This window comes from Pipistrellus hanaki (genome assembly GCF_964339955.1).
Source record: "Pipistrellus hanaki genome assembly, chromosome: 9".
In the NCBI taxonomy this organism is placed as follows: Eukaryota; Metazoa; Chordata; class Mammalia; order Chiroptera; family Vespertilionidae; genus Pipistrellus; species Pipistrellus hanaki.
In genome coordinates, this window is record NC_140511.1 from 7,560,696 (window position 1) to 7,578,188 (window position 17,493).

A 17,493-nucleotide genomic window follows, 5' to 3' on the forward strand; every position below is an offset into this window, starting at 1 on the left:
GTGTTTATTTGAGCCAAACTGTTCACAATTGCCAGGAAGCAGAATGTCAACGCATTGGGATAATGCTCTGGAGAATGGTGGTTTTTACCTTGTTTTTATGAATGACTATCAAAGGAGGAGATATAAGTGGGTTACAGGAAGCCCATTGGTGACAGATTAGGGAGGAGGGAGAAAGCAAAGCAGGGGGAGGAGGAGGCCTGGCACAAGGGGTAGCACAGCTTCTTTACACAGGTGGGTGCAGAACAGTTAAGAGGCAACAACTAACACGATAAAAACAGTGAGGGGATTTGTGGTCTGCCGTGAAGCCATTGGCTGTGACCTGAGGGGTCCTGAGAAAGGGAAGTTACAAGTCACGCAGACATTTCACAGGTGTGTTATCTTTGATGCAGAAAAACACTAGGCTCACCCACTGGTTTGGCTCAGTGGATAGACCAAGCATTCAGACTCAAAGGCTAACACTGGGCCACAAACAAGGCCTGCAAAAAAAAACAAAAAACAAAAAAGCTTCCATTTTTATAGAAACGATGGTTTATTTTGGGAGAGACGTGCTGAACACAAAGGGTTGAAACAAATGAGTCATTGTTAACATAAATAAAGGAACATTTTAATACCTATTTTTTATTGAACATTAACTTACCAGACACTGAATAACTGCACAAATTAATAAACATGATGCAAATAAACCTATTTTTCTTATTCTCCAAAAGCAAGAACAAGTCAGTACAAGACTACTGACGTGGCCATCTGCTGCTAAAATATTCACTGCTAGTATTAGTAGAAAGAAAATGTGCACCTACGCGCAAGGCGCTTAAGGGAAATGAATGCAACACAATTGTAGTAATCAGTCATTAGCAGACATTATAGTTCCTTGTTAATAATTACGTATAGCAGGATATTGTAAAAATTAAGTTACGACATATTTATTAAAATGTTTCTTACATACCGTTATGTTGGCTGGGCTGCAAAAGTATTTGTTGTGGGCCACATACGGCCCGAGGGCACATGCTTGGGATAGACGTAGGGGAACTCAATCAGAGAAGGGCCAAAATCTAAAATCCAGCCTAAATCGCAGGCCGAATGGTTTACTGAACAGTCATAAACTGACAATGTCATAAACTGACAGCGGAGTGCAGTGATGACAGCGCGGTGCGGGCCACATTGCAAGGCCTGGCGGGCTGGATTTGGCCCGCGGGCCTTGTGTTTGACACATGTGGGATAGAGAGTCGGCCTGCAGACTGGAGGGTCCCAGGTTCAATTCTGATCAAGGGCACACGCCTGGGTTGCAAGCACAACCCCCAGTAAGGGGCGTGCAGGAGGCAGCATATCAATGATTCTCTCTCATCATTGATGTTTTTCTCTCCCTCTCCCTTTCTGAAATCAGTAAAAACAATATATTTATAAGAAAGAAAGAAAGAAAGAAAGAGAAGAGAAAAGAAAAGGAAGGAAGAAAGAGACAGAAAGGAAGGAAGGAAGGAAAACAATAGGCTTAGTAAGGGGGGGCAATGTTAAAAGATGTACACATATAATAATTTAATTAAAAAATGTAAAAAAAAATTAGGCTTAGTAAAGATTGGAGATTGATCTTCGTCAGGGAAAATACTGGCTTAGGAAATGGCTACCTTCTATAAACTACTTTTAGTTAAATTTTTAATTTCAGACCATCCTTTGTGGTTACTTTAGGTCTTTGAGTTTGCAAAACCGCCATGCAGGGCTTCCTTGAGCTGGTCAGGTCAGCATGTGGCCTTTTTTCCGTCCACACCTCCTCTAAATTTCTACAACCACTTCTTCCTCACCCACTGCAATCCTCCACAGTAGGTACACAAAGGCAATTTCTTTCCCACATTATTAGATCCTAGATTTAGTGGAGTAAGGTAAATTAACCCTTGAGCCCTAGCTGGCTCGGCTCAGTGGATAGAGCGTTGGCCTGTGGACTGAAGGGTTCGGGGTTTGATTCCAGTCAAGGGCACATGCCTGGGTTTTGGGCTCGATCCCCAGGATGGGGTGTGCGGAGGGCCGCCATTAATGGTTCTCTCGCATCATTGCTATTTCTCTACCTCTCCCTTCCTCTCTGAAATCATTAAAAATAAAAATATATATTAAAAATCTGCAAATATGGGGGTGGGGGAAGCAATGGTAAAATATGTACACAGATAATTTAATAAAAAATAAAATTAAATAAGTAAATAAATAAAAATCTGCAAATAACAGGCTACTTCTATTATATTCTAGAATACGTTTTCTCGGAGCTTGTCTAGGCCACCTGTGCACCTCTGGCGTAAGGCTTCCGATGTGGCTGTCTTGCACGCAGTCCGCGCGGAGCAGAGCGGCATCACTGCATGTGGTATCCTAGCAGACACGGCCTGCCTCCCAGCTGAATAACGCAGGGACCCTTCTCTTCGCCATGTCTCTGCAAGCCTCCCAGGTGTGATCCTATTCAAAGGAAAACAGAGTTATGCTAAAATAATCTTTCTTAGCTCACTTCCAAACAGTTAATTTTTTAAAGGAAAGGTTGGCTCTGGCTCATGGTGGGAGGATTGTCCCATACACTGAGAGGTTCGGTTCCCAGGAAGGACATGTTTCCAGCTTTGGGTTCAATCCCAGGAAGGAGTGGAGGCAACCGATCGGTGTTTCTCTCTCACATCTATGCTTCTCTCCCTCTCCCTCTCACTCTAAAATCAATTAAACCTTCCTATAAATAAGGAAATCATTTTCACTTGGCTTGTTTAAAAGTACACTAGAGGGGAAGCTGGATTGGTGATCACAATGTCACTCTCGCTCCTGGGTTCGTCTAGAGCAAACTCAGCTCATAGCATATGTGACATGTGGCACTTTTCTTGTTCTGTTTCACCTTCACCCCAAACCACATCCTCATTCTGCACCTGACAGTCGGTTGACTGAACATATTTGAAAAGTAAACGCTCTCCTGAGGCACGCCATGCTGTTTGCATTCTGTCAGATAAGCTCTGTCCTCAATACGCCATCCGCCGTCAGCATGGTGGAGACACTCCCCGTCCGTGAAAAACCCCCAGTTCTGTGAGGAGGATCCTGGGATCCTGCTGGCGTCCGGGCGGGAAGAGAGGTTCTGGGGGAGGGTAAACAACCACGCTGCGGTGAGGAGGAAAGGTTCCGCGTGTCCGGAAGGAGCAGGGCGTGTGCACCTGGGAAGCGCCCGCCGCCTCACTCTGCAGCGCCCGGCGCAGATGCACCTGCGCTCATGAAGGAGACTCAGCAACGCGAATGCCTCTGCCTGACTGCTGTCTGAGGAAGGATTTGTGTGTGTTTGTTAGTCCTCACCCAAGGATATTTTTAAAAAATATGTTTTATTGCTGAAACCGGTTTGGCTCAGTGGATAGAGCCTCAGCCTGTGGACTGAAGGTCCCAGTTTCGATTCCGATCGAGGGCATGTAGCTTGGTTACAGGCACATCCCCAGTGGGGAGTGTGCAAGAGGCAGCTGATCGATGTTTCTCTCTCATCGATGTTTCTAACCATCTCTCTCCCTCTCTGTAAAAAAAATCAATAAGCCGAAACCGGTTTGGCTTAATGGATAGAGCGTCAGCTTGGGGACTGAAAGGTCCCAGGTTCGATTCCGGTCAAGGGCATGTACCTTGGTTGGGGCATATCCTCAGTAGGGGGTGTGCAAGGGGCAGCTGATCGATGACTCTCTCTCATTGATGTTTCTGGCTCTCTATCTCTCTCCCTTCTCTCTGTACAAAATCAATAAAAATATATTTTTTTTAAAAAATCAATAAAATATATTTTTTAAAATATTTTTTATTGATTTTTTTACAGAGAGGAAGGGAGAGGGATAGAGAGTTAGAAACATTGATCAGCTGCCTCCTGCACACTTTCCACTGGGGATGTGCCCACAACCAAGGTACCTGACCTTGACCGGAATCGAACCAGGGACCCTTCAGTCCGCAGGCCGACACTCTATCCACTGAGCCAAACCAGCTAAGGCAGGAAGGATTTTTTTACCCCCAGATCTCATAGCTATTTCTTCAATCTGCTCCTAGCAATAGACAATTGACAAAATTGTTGAGGGGACGGAGAGAGAAAGAAATAGCTGAAGCGGAGTCTGGAGTTCCCTTATGGACTAGGGGAGAGTGCTGAGGTTTCGGCGGTTTTCATTCTAGCGAGTGGGTGCCCAGAGGTCCAGGGGCAGACAGATGGCAAGGCTCCCACAGAACAAGCCTGGGGGAGGGCGCTCATCAAGGGTGAGTCATCCTTCACAGGCCCTCCTCCGATGCATTTGTCCCCCACACACCTTCAGCAAAATGCAGGAAGCTTCCCCCAGAGCGAAGGGCCTACAACATCGCCTCAGAAATCTTTACGTAGAAACATTTAGGCACAGCATGCGTGCTCAGGGGTCACAGATTCAAGTCCTGGTCAGAGCCCTGATGGAGTTGTGGGCTCGATTCCCAGGAGGGGACTTGCAGAAGACAGCCGGTCAATGATTCTCTCTCATCTATTTCTATCCCTTCCTCTCTGCATCCAATAAAAAGTTTTCTAATCACACACACACAAAGAAAGACAAAGGGGAGCCTGGAATTCGTAGCTCTTGTCTCTGCCCAGAGCCCTTTTCTCCTGTGCGGCCCTCTAGGTGGGCCCGGGGCACTGCGGCTGCCTCTCCCGCTCTCACTCCCAACGCCCTCCTCCCGTGTCTCCCAGCCCACAGGACGCCTGGGGGGCGGGGGGAGCTCCGGGGAGACGGAGGCCTAGGCTGCCCCGCTCCAGGCAGTGAGTCCTGCGCTGGCAGGTGGCTGGAGCGAGGTCCGGACCCCCAAGGCGGTGGCGCCATCCCGGTCGGGCACGTGCAAGAACCAACCGAGGGTGCATAAGTAGGTGGAACCGCAAACTGATATTTCTCCCTTCTCTAAAATGAATAAATAAAATTCTAAAAGCAAAAATAATTCTTCCCCAGTGGCTACCGTCAGCCCTTTCTCTGTCAGCGCAGCTTCACGGCTTCCGGGGTGCCCTGTCCTGGGCCCGGCTCCAAGCCCCGGCGCTGCCGGAGGCGGTGCGGTCCCGGCTCGGGCCTGGGCTTGGAAGCCGGGCCGGTGCTCCGCCTTCCGGGGCTTGTTTCCCAGTTGCCTGGCAACAGCGGCTCCGGACGCCGCCTCCAGCTCTCCGGCCCCCAGGACATGCGCCCGGACTGGCTCCCAGACCCCGGCCCGCCCCCGGCCCCGCTGGCTGGGCCCCGGCCCCCCCACCCCCCAGCCCCCGGAGAGGCTCCCGGAGGCCAGCGGTCCTGGAGGTAGGACGGGGCAGGGCCAGGTCTGGGAGGGGACGGACCGGGCTGGGATTTGTGTGTCCCAGAGGATGGAGAGGACGGTTTCTGCCTAGAGCCCGGCGTGCAGGAGAGACAGCGCCGCCCGCCCCACGGCCTTGCCGGGGTCCAGGAGACCGAGGACGGCGGCTGCTGAAAAGTGAGCCGGATCTGGAGCCTAGACCGCTCCCTCTCCCGGGCCTCCTGGGTCAGTCTAGGGACCAGGAAAGCACCCCTCGCCCAGGTCTAAGTTCATGCCCCGCACCCTCCCCTAGGACAGCACGGAGATGCCACCTAAGACCAGGAGAGGAAGGATGGAAGCTGGCGCGCGGGCCCAGAGAAAGAGCGCCGGCCCTGGTGAGTCCGTGGGGGGATGGGTGCCTGGCTTCTCCAGGCTCAGGGGGACCAGGCAGCTGGGGACGGAGGGCCACGTGCTGACTGACAGCTCAGGGGCGGCCTGCGTGGCCGCTGGCAGACTCAGACCTAAAGCCACCACAAGGATGGTCTGAAAATGAACAGGTTATGGTGGGTAGTCATGTCTAGGCTGATATTTTCCCTGACAAAGATCAACTTTCCTGGGCCCATTGCCTTTTAGCCTCTAAGATAACATAACTGTGAGATGTCTGGTGGCTTGTCACTTCCCTTCTTCCGGACCCACTGGGGCGCCAGGACAGAGTGTTAATTGTCCCTGCACCCACCTAAGGACGTGTCCATCATTTTACTTTTTACCCAATCCCAGGGTTTCCCGCTTTGCTTTCTCCCGCCTCTCCAGTCTATCACCAGTGGATTTCATGTCCCCACCCGTGCCCCTCCTCTGATGGCAACGAATGAACACAGGTGGACCCGCCATTCTCAATCCATTGAGGTTCTGCTAGCCGGCTCATGTCCACAGTTTGGCTCAAATAAACTCACAAAATTCTTTACAGGTTTCAATGTGTTTTTTTTTTCCGTTAACACAGCAGTGCTCCAGAGAGAAGCCAGCCCTCTGCACCACAGATGGAGCTTGCTTTCCTATCTTTCTTTCTTTTTTTAATATTTTTATTGATCTCAGAGAGGAAGGGAGAGGGAGATAGGAACATCAGTGATGAGAGAGAATCCTCCATCGGCTGCCTCCTGAACACCCACACTGGTGATTGAACCCACAGCCTGGGCCTGTGCCCTGACCAGGAATCAGCTGTGGCCTCCTGGTTCATAAGTTGAGTCTCAGGCTCTGAGCCCCGCCGGCAGAATGGAGCTTTCTTGACCCTCCCCCTTCATACCCTCACACCCAGGTCCCACGAAGCCGGGAAGATGGGAACACTGGCACACACACACACACACACACCCCCCACATCCCCCTGTGAGCCCTCTCTGCTCTGTGCCTCCTTACGCATTCGATCCCCGTCTGTGCTGGGCAGGGAGGACTGGGACCAGTAGAAGCTGCCTGGTCCTCCCGCAGGAAGAGCCGGAGCTGCGGGCGGGGGGCGGGCCAGGGAGCTGAGGCTGTGCCGTCTGGGCAGGTGCGCAGGCGGAGCCCGCTGGCAGGCTGGCCGCGCTGGAGAGGGAGCTGCTCCGGGACCTGCTCGGTGAGAAGGACAGAGCTGGCGGGCGAGTTCGTATCCTTTTCTTTAAATGTACTTTATTTAAAAGCCGGTTTGGCTCAGTGGTAGAGCGTTGGTCTGCGGACTGAAGAGTCCCAGGTTCGATTCCGGTCAAGGGCATGTACCTTGGTTGCGGGCACGTCCCTGGTAGGGGGTGTGCAGGAGGCAGCTGGTCGATGTTTCTCTCTCAATGCCGTTTCTGGCTCTCTATCTCTCTCCATTTCTCTCTGTTAAAAAAAAAAAATCAATAAAATATATTTTTAAAAAATAAAAAATAAATAAATGTACTTTATTGATCTCCGAGAGGAAGGGAGAGGAAAAGACAGGAACATCAGTGATGAGAGAATCACTGATCGGCTGCCTTCTGCACGCTGCGGACTAGGGATCAAGCCCGAAACCAGGCCTGTGCCCTGACAGGGAATCAAACCCTCACCTCCTAGTTTACAGGTCGATGCTCAGCCCTGAGCCACTATCCTGAAGGGCTTGGAGGGTGGGACCTGGGGAGGGGGGCTTAGCTGACCTTCACCATTCCCTAATGGGAAAGACAGTCACAGCGGGATTGTGAGGAAGGGCGGGCAGTGAGGGAAGGAGCCAGAACAGAAAGGGAGTCTGCTTCTTAGCAGCAAAGGGCCTGTCGGCTGGGGGGATGGGGGTGGGCAGACAGAATGAGAATTCGACACCCCCCCCCCCCAACAGTTTTGGCTCAGTGGATAGAGCCTGCAGACTGAAGAGTCCCAGGTTCGATTCCCGTCAAGGGCATGTACCTTGGTTGCGGGCACATCCCAAATAGGGGGTATGCAGGAGGCAGCTGGTCGATGTTTCTCATCAATGTTTCTAACTCTCTATCCTTCCTCTTTGTAAAAAAAATAAAAATAAAAAATAAACATTTCAATAAAATACATTAAAAAGAGAGAGAATGAGACCGGCCGGAAGCCGCTGCCAGGCGCCCGGAGGGGGCGCAGTGGGGCGCAGTGGGTCCTGAGAGTTCCGCCCTGTTCCCAGCTCTGCGGAGGGGAGAGGCCCGCCGAGCCACGGCTGCGGAAGACCGGCTGAGGCAGAGGCTGCAAGGGCTGGAGGCTGAGCTGGAGGAGGCCCGAAGGGAAGGGAAGGCCCTCTATGCAGGTATGTGATCGCCAAGTGGGGGCGGGGGGGGGCGGGGGGGCTGGAAGAGGACAGCCAGAGGCCAGAGGGAGGGGAAGGGAGGCCAGGCCTGGGCTCGGGCTTCCCCGCAGCCAATGGGCAGGACCTGGGAGGAGAGGAGGGGCCGGGCCGCCCTGTGGTTACAAAGTGCCCTGGGAGGGAGCAGGGGAGCTGCCCCCGTCCGGAGCTGCACGGAGCCGGGCTGCTTCGTGCTGGTTCCCAGGTTCTTCCCAGAAGCACCACGAGGGCCACAGGCCATGTGCTCTGGTCCCACGGGACCAAGAGAGCCATTCACACCCCTCCCCTCCTCCTCCCCCCCTGGCACCCTGGCTGCTCACTGCTCCACAGAGATGAGCTGTTCACACCCTTCCCCTCCTCCTCCCCCCTCCTCCCCCCTCCTCCTCCCCTGGCACCCTGGTTGCTCACTGCCCCACAGAGATGAGCCGTTCACACCCCTCCCCTCCTCTTCCCCCCCTCCTTTTCCCCCCCCTCGCACCCTGGCTGCTCACTGCCCCACAGAGATGAGCCGCCGGTGCCAGGCCATCCGGGAGGAAGCGGAGACGCGCAGCGGGCAGCAGGAGGAGGAAGCCAGAGGCCTGCGGGAGCAGCTCGGTAGGTCCCCCCAGCCTCCCTCAGAGGCCCCCTGAGTGGCGGCCTAGAGGGTCTTTCTCCCGGAGACTGCAGTCCCTGCTCTTCAATCACTTTCCCCCACAACTCTCCCGCCTTCCGGGCTGCGACAGAGGGTGCAGGATGTCAAAGGTCTTAAGTTACCTTAAGATTTTAAACAAAAACCCGACCAACATGGCTCAGTGATTGAGTGTCTACCTTTGAACCACAAGGTCAGGGTTCAATTCCTGGTCTGGGCACAGGCCAGGGTTGCAGATTCAATCCGCAGTGTGGGGCCTGCAGGAGGCAGCTGATCACTGATTCTCTCTCCTCGTTGATGTTTCTCTCTCTTCCTCCCCTTTCCTCTCTGAAATCAATATATATATATATATATATATATATATATATATATATATATATATATTTTAAATCTTAAGTAAAGAAGACAAGTCCCTCACGCCATTTCACCCTTTCAATGGCCCCTCCAAACCCAGCTCCCCCTCCCCCCACTGCATGTCTCTCCTAAGCAAAACACAGCCCCTCAGTCTGGCTGACTTTGGCTTGTGTACTTCCTTATCTCCTAGGCCTAAGCCCGTGGTCGGCAAACTACAGCACGTGAGCCACATGCGGCTCTTTGGCCCCTTGAGTGTGGCTCTTCCACAAAAACCACGGCCTGGGCGAGTCTATTTTGAAGAAGTGGCTTTAGAAGAAGTTTAAATTTTAAAAATTTGGCTCTCAAAAGAAATTTCAGTCATTGTACTGTTGATATTTGGCTCTGTGGACTAATGAATTTGCTGACCACTGGCCTAGGCCATTGTGGAAAATGGCTCACCTGTCCGAATTTCAAATGTTGGACTGGGAAGCAGAGCATGGTGAAATGAGACTTTTTTTTTTTTTAAGTTTAGATTATTCTATCAGCTTTTTTTCCCCCTCCTGGGAATTAAACCCACAGCCCAGGCATATGCCCTTGACCAGAATCGAACCCAGGACCCTTCGGACCATAGGCCGATGCTCTATTCAATGAGCAAAACCAGCTGGGGTGAAAATGAGATTTAAAAAAAATAATTTTATATATATATATATATATATATATATATATATATATATAATTGAATTTTTATAGAGAGGAAGGGAGAAGGATAGAGAGCTGAAAACATCAATGAGAGAGAAACATCTATCAGTTGTCTCTTACATACCTCCCACTGGGGATGTGCCGACAACCAACGTACATGCCCTTGACCAGAATCGAACCTGGGACCTTTCAGTCCACAGGCCAACGCTCTATCCACTGAGCCAAACCAGCTGGGGCGAAAATGAGACTTAATAACACTGACGAGAGCCGTTGCCCACTGTCCAGGCACACACGTGGGGCAGGGAGCACAGCCTACTTATTTAGTCCCTCCTCCGGGTCCTCATTGGCTGGGTACTACTTGGTCACCTGTTTCCTAATACATTGCCCGATCTTGCTGTCTCCCCTGGGCCATTTAAAACATTGGGCTGAGGCCTGTCTGGCTGAGGCGGGCGCCTGGGGGGTTTCCATGTGGGCCCACAGGCACAGCTCTTTGCCCCCTTCTCCTCCCTGCACTCTGCCTGCCCTGGGGAGTTCAGTAAATTCCATCAAAAGTCCAACTTGCTTCCCTGGCTGGTGTGGCTCAGAGGATAGAGTGTCAGCCTGCGGCCTCATAGGTCCTGGGTTTGATTCCAATCAAGGTCACATGCCTGGGTTGTGGGCTGGATCCCTAGTAGGGAGCATGCAGGAGGCTGCTGATCAATGATTCTAGGTCATTGATGTTTCAATCTCTCTCTCCCTCTCCCTTCCTCTCTGAAATCAATAAAAACATATTTTTTAAAGAGCCTGCCATGCTATAGATGGTCACAGAAGTCCATTTCCTGCACCGTGGTGGATTCTAAAGAACTGTTTGCTAAATAAATGAATAAGCCTTCCAAATAAGCAAATACTAGTATATTTTAAAAACAGGAGTTTTTGCTCTCTTCCCTCTTGGTTACCAGATAGAGGTGCAATAGGTTAGCATGGCATACAAGGCTTCTTACCACTTAGCCTTCCAAGCTTTCTTACCTAAAACAGCGTCAGTTCAGCTGGAGATGGCTCCGGAGCTGTCTGTCTGCCAGGCAGACCCTGCATTCCTTCCTAATCTTTGCCCGAGCGCCGATGTCAGGGGAAGCGTGTGTACAGAGCACCTCCCGGGGCTTCGCATGCTGGCACACCCGCTGTTCACGGCGAGCTCCTCATGGAGTGGGTGACGGTGTCTCTCTCCTTTTGTTTAACCCTCACCTGCGGATATGTTTACTGATTTTTAGAGAGGAGAGAGCTAGAAACATCCATCAGTTGCCTCCCATATGTGCCCTGACCAGGGATCAAACCCACAACCTAGGTAGGTGCCCTGACTGGGATTGAACCCACAACCCCTTTGTGTACGAGACAATTCTCCAACCGACGGAGAGCCCGGCCAGGGTGTGACATTTTCTCTTTAAAGATGAAGAACTGAAGCTCAGAGAGCCATGCCCAGTGCTAGGCAGGAGTGAGTGACAGCCAGGGAGGGGACCAGACCTCCGGTGCCAAGCCCTTCTCTCTCCGCTGCACCTGAACAGAACTTCAACTCCCTGTAGGAGCCTCAGGAAAGCTGCGGACCCCGGGGGAGTCTGGAAGAATCCCTCTAAGCCCCCCTTTGGGGGCCGCGGGAGACTGTCCAAGGGCAGAGCGTCACCACCCTGTCCCTTCCATCCTCTGCCCACTCCCCAGAGATGCGCCGGGCAGAGACTGCAGCTGCGCGGGGAGCGGCCGAGCAGGCCCTCAGGGAGCGGGACCAGGCTCGGGCTCAGCTCCACACCCACGTGTCAGACCTGGAGGCCACGTGGGAGGAAATCTTCCATGTAAGCGCACCCTCTGAGCCCAGCGCTCCCCATCACCACAGACCAGGGCAGAGCAGACCCACAGGGAGCTCTGCTCCATCTTGAGGAGGTGCACCCGTGCCCCCCACTAAGACCAACCACTTTAAGAAAACGCTGGCAAGGAAAGCGTCAGACCCACCTGGGCAACCCTCACGCTCCCTCTTCCTTCCTGGAGCCTGAGAATTGGTGTCTGCAGGGCAGCCTGGACCGGCTCCTGGCTGAGCTGAGAGCCCTTGAGCCTCCGTGGGACGGCTCGGGGCTGAGACTCCACGCCAGGCACCGGGAGCAGCTCTGGAAGTTTGGACTCAACCCCCTGGGCCTGTGAGGACCAAGCAGTCTCCGGGTCTCTGCAGCCAGCAAGAAAGCCGCCTTGTGCAGAAGTCAGCAGAACTAGGGCTGAAGCTTCTGGAGAAGACGAGTGCCTCCCATGGAAACATCTGGTTCTGGGCTGCCATCTGCCTGACGTGTGAGAGATGGAGAGAAATCTGACAAGGTCTTAGACCCTAACCTAGACCCTAACCTTGGTGTCTGGCCCTGCCAAGGCATTAGGCGTGAGTTAATTAAATGTCTGACCAAATACAGCAGGCTAATTGTTATTTTCAAATATATCTTCATTGATGTCAGAGGCTGCTGCATGAAAATTCATGTACTGGAAGGGGGGATCCCTCAGCCCAGCCTGCCCCCTCTCACTGTCCGGGAGCCCTTAGGGGCGGGGGGCAACTCGGCGATCAGAGGAAGGTGATGCCCACTGCTGGCAGCACAAGCTTCAGCCGGCCCTGGTTACCTGAGCCTCAGGTGGCCCTGGGTGGCTGGGCAGCCGCCATCCAAGGCTTCCTGTGCCTCAGGCTGGTCCTGGGCAGCTGGGGGGCTGAGCGGACTGGGGAACTCTGGAGGCAGGCACGCAGGGCAGACCTGGCCATGCTGCAGGCCTGTCACTCCGGTGGGGCCGAGAGGACTGGGTGCTGCCATCTTGTGGCTGTGGGCGCTGCCATCTTTGAGGGTGTGGCAGCCAATTAGCATATTCCCTCCTTATTGGCTGTGGGCATCACCATCTTTGTGAGGATGTGATGGTCAATTAGCATATCCCCTCTTTATTAGATAGTGTTGATTTCAGAGAGGAAGGGAGAGGGAGATAGAAATATCAATGATGACAGAGAATCATTGACCGGCTGCATCCTGTAAGCCCCACTGGGGATTGAGCCCACAGCCTGGGCATGTGCCCTGACTGGGAATTGAATCCCAACTTCCTTATTCACTCAACCACTGAGCCGCACAGCTGGGCAGGCTAATTTTAAAAAATATATATTTTATTGATTTTTCACAGAGAAGAAGGGAGAGGGATAGAGAATTAGAAACATAGATGAGAGAGATACATCCACCAGCTGCCTCCTGCACACCCCACTTTGGGGATGTGCCCGCAAACAATGTACATGCCCTTGACTGGAATCGAACCTGGGACTCTTCAGTCCACAGACCAACGCTCTACCCACTGAGCCAAACCGGTTTCGGGATGGGCAGGCAAATTTTTAAATTGATAATTTTGTATGGCCCTTGAATGATTTTATAAATATCCAAATGGCCCTGGGCAGGAAAAAGACTCCCCACCCCTTGAGCCTGGGGCTCTTTTTGTCCCTTCGAACAATAGCCTCCGACCCTCACCCGTACAAACACAGGCAGCCATTCTGTAATAGGCCAGCAGTGGTCAGGCCCCAGCCCGCAGTCCTGCGGGGCGCTCAGAGGGACCGTGTGACTGGCCTCCGAACTCTTGCAATCCATCCAGGAGTCCTGCCCAGGGCAGCTTCAGATGGCTTCTAGCTGGCCTCATGGCCCACTGGCCACCGACAAGGGAAAGTCTGCGTTTCTCTCTTTGAAAACACGTTCAGTGCGACTTCCGGTCACCAAATGTGGAAGGGCTTCCCCACGGTAAGGCATTTTTTTTAAAACATATTTTTATTGATTTTTCACAGAGAGGAAGAGAGAGGGATAGTGAGTTAGAAACATTGACGAGAGAGAATCATTGATCAGCTGCCTCTTGCACACCCCTACTGAGGATGTGCCCGCAACCAAGGTACATGCCCTTGACCGGAATCGAACCTGGGACCTTTCAGTCCGCAGGCCGACGCTCTACCTCTGAGCCACACCGGTTTCGGCCCAGTAAGGCATTCTCCACCTCTTTTGTGGACGCCAAGTTCAGAGTCCCACACTGAACTCAGCTCTGACTCTACCTAGAGACGCACAGGGCGAGGGCTCAGTTCCAGACACCAGCTCAGGCACAGGTGGTCGCCAGAGCTTCTGACCAACGAGCTGTGTGTGCATGGAGGTTCCCAGGCTCCCCACCATTTGCTAGAGGGGCTCACAGAACGCAGGGAGACAGTCTGCTCACTGATTACCAGTTTATTACTGGATACAGTTCGGAAACAGCCGAAGGCAGAGACGGGGAGCTGGGTGTGCGCACGGGCAGGGAATGCCGCTGTGGACCCTCCCCTCCGGCACCTCCACGTGCGCTGCTTTTCATGGAGGCTTCAGGGCAGCGGGCCGTGACATCACTGGGGCTCCCCGCTCCAGAGCCCAGCAGGGAGGGTGTGGGGTGAGGGAGAAAGTTTCAACCCCATTGGTTCCCCTAGCAACCATTTCCTCCCCTTCCTTAGAGGCTTCCAGAAGTCACCTCCTTGACAGAATTCGGTGCCAGAAGCATTTTATGAGTAACAAAAGGCCCCTTGATTGCTCTTATTGTGTGGGAAATGCCAAGGGTGGTAGGAGCTCTGTGCAGGGTGAAGACCACATGTGTGTTTTGATTACAAATCCAGAATCCCGCCTCTCAGGCAGGCAGCTTCCTCCTGGGCTGGCGTCCAGCCTCCCGCATGGCTTCCTCGGAAGGCGGAGGGGAGGGCCGCGGGCCCACTTGAGGCCTCCGGCCACCCCCTCTCTGGGGAGGAGGGGCACTGGGCAGCCTGTGACTGTCCGGCTCCTAGAGCCCCAGTTTCCAGCGTCCAGAGCTCCGGTCCCCCAGCTCTGCTGGAGGGGAGGCAGCGGAGCAGCGGCCTGCCGGGCGGAGGGGGGGCAGTCGGGCAGGTCCGCGGCTACAGCCCGCTCCTGGCAGGGAGAGAGGGGAGGCGGCCGCTCACCACGGAGGGGCTTGGCCCTGAGCCCGCTGCACTGGGATGCCCAGGGTGGGGCTGCTGCAGGGTCCTCCCCGCCCCTGCCATGGCCTGGAGTCCATGCCCACCCTGCCCCCCGCTCTGCCCCCTCTCAGCCCCTCCCCAGCTGCTCAGTCCCTCCGCCTCTCCGGGGTCCCGGGACCCATGCCTACCAGCCCCGCGGAGACCGGGCCCCCAGCCGCAGGCACAGAGGGGGCTCGGCCTCGGCCAGCCGGTGCAGCCGGTCCACGTCCTGCTCTCCGTCCACAGGGCGCCCGTTCACCTCCAGGATCTCGTCTCCCGGCTGCAGCCCCGCCCGGGCCGCCGCGCCCCCTGGCGTCACCTGGAGGCGGACGCAGCTCAGCCGCGTGCCGGGCTGGGGGCAGCCGCCGGGAGGGAGGGAGGGAGGGAGGGAGGGAGGGAGGCCGCTGGGAGGGAGGGAGGCCGGCCCCCGGGAGGGAGGCCGCCGGGAGGGAGGGAGGCGCCCCGGAGGGAGCCCCGCCGGGGGCAGCCTGGAGCTCCTCACCTGTGCGATGGAGAGGCGGGGCCCGCCGGCCTGGTAGCTGAGGCGGAAGCCGTAGCCGCCGCCGGGCCCCGGGTACAAGCTGCACCGGCGGGAGCCCTGGCGGGAGTCACGCGGGACGGGAGGCAGGGCTGCGTCCTCGCCGGGCGGGTCCTCGGTCTCCGCACCCTCCAGGAAGAGGAGAGGGGACAGGCGCACCTGCGGGCGGAGCACAGGCCTGCCGCCTCCGCCCGCCCGCCCCCGGCCCCGCCCCGCCTGCCCCCCCCCCCCCCCCGCCGCCCCGGCCCCCCGGCCTCCCCCGCCGCCCCCCCCCTCGCCGCCCCGGCCCCCTCCCCCCACCGCCCGCGCACCATTCGGAAGAAGCGGTCCGCCTCAGGGTCCACGACGGTGAGAGCCACGCGGGAGCCCTGGGCTCGGATCCTGGACACCGTCTCCGCGTGGCCCAGCCCCTCCACGCTCTCCCCGGCCACGGCCAGCAGCCGGTCCCCGGCCCGCATCCCAGCCTGGTCGGCCGGCAGCCCCGGGTCCACCTCCCACAGGAACTGCCCTGGACAGACACGCGGTTCCTCCCGGTCCGCCGGGCACGCGGGGACGGGCGGCCCCCCAGAGGTCAGGGCGGGGCGCAGCCTGGGACCCCCTGAGAGGTAGGTGCGCACAGACACTGCGCCCCCCGGACCCCGGGCTCCCACTCACCGAGGCGACCGCCGAGGCCCTTCTCCTCCCGGAGCAAGAACCCGAAGCCCCGGGGCCCTTTCTGCAGGTGCAGCCGGCGGGGCCCGGCGGGCAGGGCCCAGCCCTCGGCCAGCGGCGCGGCCAGGGGCACCCCCAGCCGGCGGCACTGCTCCTCCACCTCCGGCGCCGCCACCAGCAGCGTCACCTGCGCGCCGCTCCGCCGCAGCTGCGGGACCCGGCGGGCTCAGAACCGGGGCACCGGGGCGGGGAGGGCACACCCCGGAAAGGGAAGGGGGGTGGGAATGCCAGGGGAGACAGGGGGTCGGGGCCGCGGGACGGAGGACGGGCGCTGCCTACCCTCCTGCGGAGCTGGCTGTGCGTGAGCTGCTCCACGCTGAGCCCGTTCACCTCCAGCAGCCGGGCCCCCGGGGGCACGCCTGCCCGCTCAGCGGCCCCTCCGGGGCTCAGCACCAGCCAGAAAGAACCTGGATGTTCTGGAAGCCCCCCACCCCCCGCCAAAAAATAAATAAATAAATAAAAGCTAGTGAGTCTGGCTGCCCAGGGCGGGGCTGAGACCCCGACCGCTCCCCCACCCGAGCCTCGGAGCTCACCGTGGGTGACACTGAAGCCAAAGCCACCCTCGTCTCTCACGACGTGGCACAGCCGGGGCCGGACCCCGGGGCCGAGGGGGGCGCAGAGAAGGGCCGGGTCGCGCGCCGGCGCCGCCGCCACCGCCAGCAGCACCCGCGGGCCGCTGGCCCGGATGCAGCGCGCCACCTGCACAGAGGGCGGCGGTGGAGCGCCGGCGCGCCCGCCCGGCACCTGCGCTCCACCGGAGCCAGCCCTCCGCACGCCTCCCACGGCCGGACCCGGCACCCTCCCCGGGGGCGGGCTGCGGCCTCACCACCTCCAACGCCTCGTGCGCCACCGCCTGGTCGTTCACCGCCAGGATCCGGTCTCCTTCCCGCAGACCCTGCCGCTGGGCCGGGGCGCCGGGCTCCACCCCGCACACCGCGGGGCCGGCCCCGCCCGCCTCCTGCCGGAGCTGGAAGCCGAAGCTCCCGCCCTCCTCCTTGCTCAGCAGACAGAAGCGGGGCCGCTCCGGGCAGAGCCAGGCGTCTGGGCAGCAGAGACGGGGGAGGGATGTGCCTGGTGCTAGCCGCCTGGTGCCCGGCGGACGCTGCCCCCTGGGAGGGCACCACTGGGCGCTGGGCAGGGTGGCCTCCTCCCATCCCCGTGGTCACTCCCAACCGAGGCCACTGTCCGGGGGAGCGGTCAGGGACGGGGGCCTGCGGACACCTCCAGGGAGGGGGCGGCTGCCGGGGCGGCGAGAGGGTTACCAGAGGGGCCATGGTCTTCCGCCAGGGACAGGACAGGATTATCAATGCCCAGCTTTGGGTTAAACTCAAACTTCCTGCAAGGAGACCCCAGGCCACTGGAGATGCCCCTGCCAGCTGGGGGCCCCCTCCCCGCCCCCGCCCGCCCTGGGCACCACTTACAGGGTGAGGGGAGCCGCCTCCTGGAGACCTGCTGGGCGGAAGCGGGAGGGGAGAGGCGCATCCCTCACCCCTCCGCGCTCACTGAACGGGCTGGGGGGACCCCAAACCCAGAACCTGACCCTCCATTCTGCTCCAAGGGGCTTTGCCGCCCCTCCCTCC

General features: G+C 56.9%; 2 protein-coding genes across 2 annotated transcripts; one reads left to right on the forward strand and one right to left on the reverse strand.

Annotated features, from left to right (window-relative positions):
- Positions 1-5,581: 5,581 nt before the first annotated feature.
- Positions 5,582-12,067, forward strand: DRC12 (dynein regulatory complex subunit 12 homolog; the record flags this gene model as incomplete). Its single annotated transcript, XM_084894019.1, has 6 exons — positions 5,582-5,624; positions 6,767-6,832; positions 7,850-7,969; positions 8,507-8,599; positions 11,355-11,485; positions 11,700-12,067. The coding sequence occupies 6 exons, from the start codon at positions 5,582-5,584 to the stop codon at positions 11,826-11,828; spliced, it is 582 nt and encodes a 193-aa protein (XP_084750145.1). The 3' UTR covers positions 11,829-12,067.
- A 734-nt stretch (positions 12,068-12,801) lies between these two features.
- On the reverse strand, positions 12,802-17,395 carry NHERF4 (NHERF family PDZ scaffold protein 4; the record flags this gene model as incomplete). The annotated part of the gene is made up of 9 exons (XM_084894101.1): positions 12,802-14,596; positions 14,814-14,983; positions 15,167-15,361; positions 15,514-15,710; positions 15,857-16,061; positions 16,193-16,329; positions 16,447-16,612; positions 16,740-16,954; positions 17,176-17,395. 9 exons carry the CDS (start codon positions 17,393-17,395, stop codon positions 14,584-14,586), a joined length of 1,518 nt encoding a protein of 505 aa, XP_084750227.1. The 3' UTR covers positions 12,802-14,583.
- Between the last annotated feature and the right edge of the window lie 98 nt (positions 17,396-17,493).